General features: G+C 56.5%; 1 protein-coding gene across 1 annotated transcript in view; it reads right to left on the reverse strand.

Annotated features, from left to right (window-relative positions):
• Positions 1–1,526: 1,526 nt before the first annotated feature.
• ELMO3 (engulfment and cell motility 3) overlaps positions 1,527–2,990 on the reverse strand; it is a 6,433-nt gene continuing 4,969 nt past the window's right edge. Inside the window, exons 13-16 of the mRNA XM_031058400.1 lie at positions 2,660–2,764; positions 2,232–2,314; positions 1,946–2,026; positions 1,527–1,774 (exon numbers count right to left, since the gene is read on the reverse strand). Of these exons, the coding sequence (XP_030914260.1) occupies positions 1,562–1,774; positions 1,946–2,026; positions 2,232–2,314; positions 2,660–2,764 (482 nt within the window). The 3' untranslated portion in view covers positions 1,527–1,561. The remainder of the gene's footprint in view (positions 1,775–1,945; positions 2,027–2,231; positions 2,315–2,659; positions 2,765–2,990) is intronic.

A 2,990-nucleotide genomic window follows, 5' to 3' on the forward strand; every position in this document is an offset into this window, starting at 1 on the left:
GGCCGGGAGGGGATGGCCCTGCGCCGCGGTCCTCCCAAGGAATCGCGGAATAGCGAGGCTGGAAAGGATCAGCTGGTCCAACCCCGCTGCTCGAGCAGGGTCTTCCCAGAAATGCTTTTTGAATATCTCCAGTGAGGGAGACTCCATACCCTCTCTGGACAAGCGAACTGGGAAGGACTTCACTGTGCGAGTAACAACGCCAAGGAACTGCAAGATTTCCCAGCATGGCACTGGGACCATCTACAGTGCTCCCAGCCATCCTGGGCTGGAAATAGCTTTAGCTGTAGGGAGCTTGACTCTAAGCCTGCACCTCAACACCAGGAACAAAATTTGCCAGCCATCCTCCTAGCTCCTTCACACACAGCTTCCACGGTGCTGCCATCCCAGCCTTACCCACTCTGGCCCCTTCTGACCCTCAGTCAGCCTGAGCCCTTCCCAAACCTTTGGAAAGGACACGGCTCCGAGTCCTCCACCAGTGTTTACTGTCCCAATACACAGGACACAGAGGCACAGCTGGATCCCCACTGACCTGTGGCTGTTAGCACAACACCCGTGGGAGGAGCTGCAGGGCACTGGGGTGGGGCTGTGGGGCCGGGGAGGAGGCAGCTTGTGGTGCAGTCGTGCAGCAGCGTGGCTGAAGTGTGCAAGTACCTGCGCCAGGAGGGGAAGGCACTGCAATTGGCAGAGTGGGCACACCAGGGACTGATCCCCACACCACCACATTTTAGGACAGTCGTGCTTTACGACCGATTTTACGACAGTCGCGCTTTACAACGCCTTTTACGACAGTCGCATTTACGGACAGTTTTACGACAGTCGCGCTTTACGACGCCTTTTACGACAGTCGCGCTTTACGGCGCCTTTTACGACAGTCGCGCTTTACGACGCCTTTTACGACAGTTGCGCTTTACGTCCCCTTTACGACAGTCGCGCTTTATGACGCCTTTTACGACAGTCGCGCTTTACGACGCCTTTTACGACAGTCGTGCTTTACGGCGCCTTTCACGACAGTTTTACGACAGTCGTGCTTTACGACGCCTTTTACGACAGTCGTGCGTTACGGCACCTTTTACAACAGTTTTACGACAGTCGCGCTTTACGACGCCTTTTACGACAGTCGCGCTTCATGGCACCTTTTACGACAGTTTTACGACAGTCGTGCTTTACGGCCGGTTTTACAACAGTCGCGCTTTACGACGCCTTTTAGGACACTCGCGCTTTATGGCACCTTTTACGACAGTTTTACTGCAGTCGCACCTTACGGCCAGTTTTACGACAGTCGCGCTTTACGGCCGCTTTTACGACAGTAGCGCCTTACAGCCGGTTTTACTACAGTCGCGTTTTACGGCACCTTTTACGACAGTCGCACTTTACGGCTGATATTACGACAGTCGCGCTTTATGACACCTTTTACAACACTTTTACAATAGTCGCGCTTTACAGTCGCTTTTACGACAGTCGCGCTTTACGTCGGTTTTCGGCCAGAGATGAGGGACAGAGCCAGGATGGAGGGCCTTTATTTTGAGGGGCATCGAGGGTGGGGACAGGCACTGGGAGGAACTCACTGCTCTGCATGGCTAAAGTCATAGCAGAAGTTTAAGTTACTGGGAGGCTTTGGGATGGGAGGGGGGTTGTCAGGAATGCTGATGTTCTCCAGGTCCAGAAGCCGCAGCTTGAGCTCCATGGACAGCAGGACATCGAGATCTGTCTGTGTCCGCTCACTTGTCATCTCCTTGCCCAGAAGCACATTCAGCCCATCTGTCCAGAGGCAGAACTGGGGAAGAAGAGCATGGGCATCTCTGGCACCAGCCCTGGGCAGCCAGAGAGCCCATCTCTCCCCTGCTGTGGCTTCCACCCCCCAGGGACACACAGAGCTCACTCCCCTGACTGCTGTGCCCTGGCAGAGACATCTTGTGTGCCACCCCAGCGGGCCCCTGGAGCTCACCTCGTACCGGGTGGGGGCAATGAAGTTGAGGCAGTATTCCTCCACATCGTGCACAATAGAGAAGGCCAGCTCCAGGACATCCTGCAGGGACAGCACAGGGGCTAGCTGGCTTCTCAGCTGGACTCCTCCCAGCCCTGGTGGGGTTCAGAGCAGGAGCTGGACCCACCCTCCTCCTCTGCACTCCAGGAGAGGTCTCTGTCCATGAAACCACACAACCTGCCACCATCCACCCACTCCCAAAACCCATTCCCAGCTGGACAGGATTGGGTGGGTGTGAGGTGCTGACCTTGTTCTGCTTCCCAGAGCTCTTCTCCTTTGTGTGTGGACACTCCTTCCCCACCAGCAGCATCTTCATGTCTGCCACAGGAACTGCAGCAAGTGGAGGAGCTGTGAGTTCCTTCTTCCTCTTCCCATCCCTCTCCCACTCCTTCAGGTCCCCCATGTGCAGAGCCCAGTACAACCCAAATGTGGGGACTCACAGCCATCCACAGTTTGGGGTGGGGAGCTCAAGCCCCTCTGCAGCACCCTTTGGGAAGCCAGTCTGCCCCAGCCTGAACTCCCACAGCTCCCAGTCCCACAATACCAGCAGACACTGGGACAGCCATGCAGCAGCCAAGCAGAGGGGCAATTCCCACCTTAAGGCAGTCTTAACCTAGAAGTAATCAGAGGGCTCCCCTCCCTCCTTCCCACCCTCTCTTTCTCTCCATCACCTACTTTTCTCTGTCAGGCTCTCGATGGGGGGAGACTGCACCCCCTCCTCCACATCCCCATAGTGCAGCACCTTGTGGTTGGGGGACAGGCGGCAGTACCACAGCTTGTCTGCAGCAGAAGAGCCATGAGAAATTCTCAGCCTCCCCTTGCAGAGATGCCCTTCCCAAGGGGCATGGACCTGCCCCCCCTTATCAGCACTCCCCATTTCTCCCAGCCCATGGGACAGCCCATACCAGCTGTCCAGGGAGTTGGGCATTCTAGTCCCACAGATTAACTGGGACTTCCCCAGTGGTAGGGGACATGGGAATAAGCCTCTGTCCCCACAGCCAGGCCC

This window comes from Geospiza fortis, unplaced genomic scaffold (genome assembly GCF_000277835.1).
Source record: "Geospiza fortis unplaced genomic scaffold, GeoFor_1.0 scaffold97, whole genome shotgun sequence".
NCBI lineage: Eukaryota > Metazoa > Chordata > Aves > Passeriformes > Thraupidae > Geospiza > Geospiza fortis.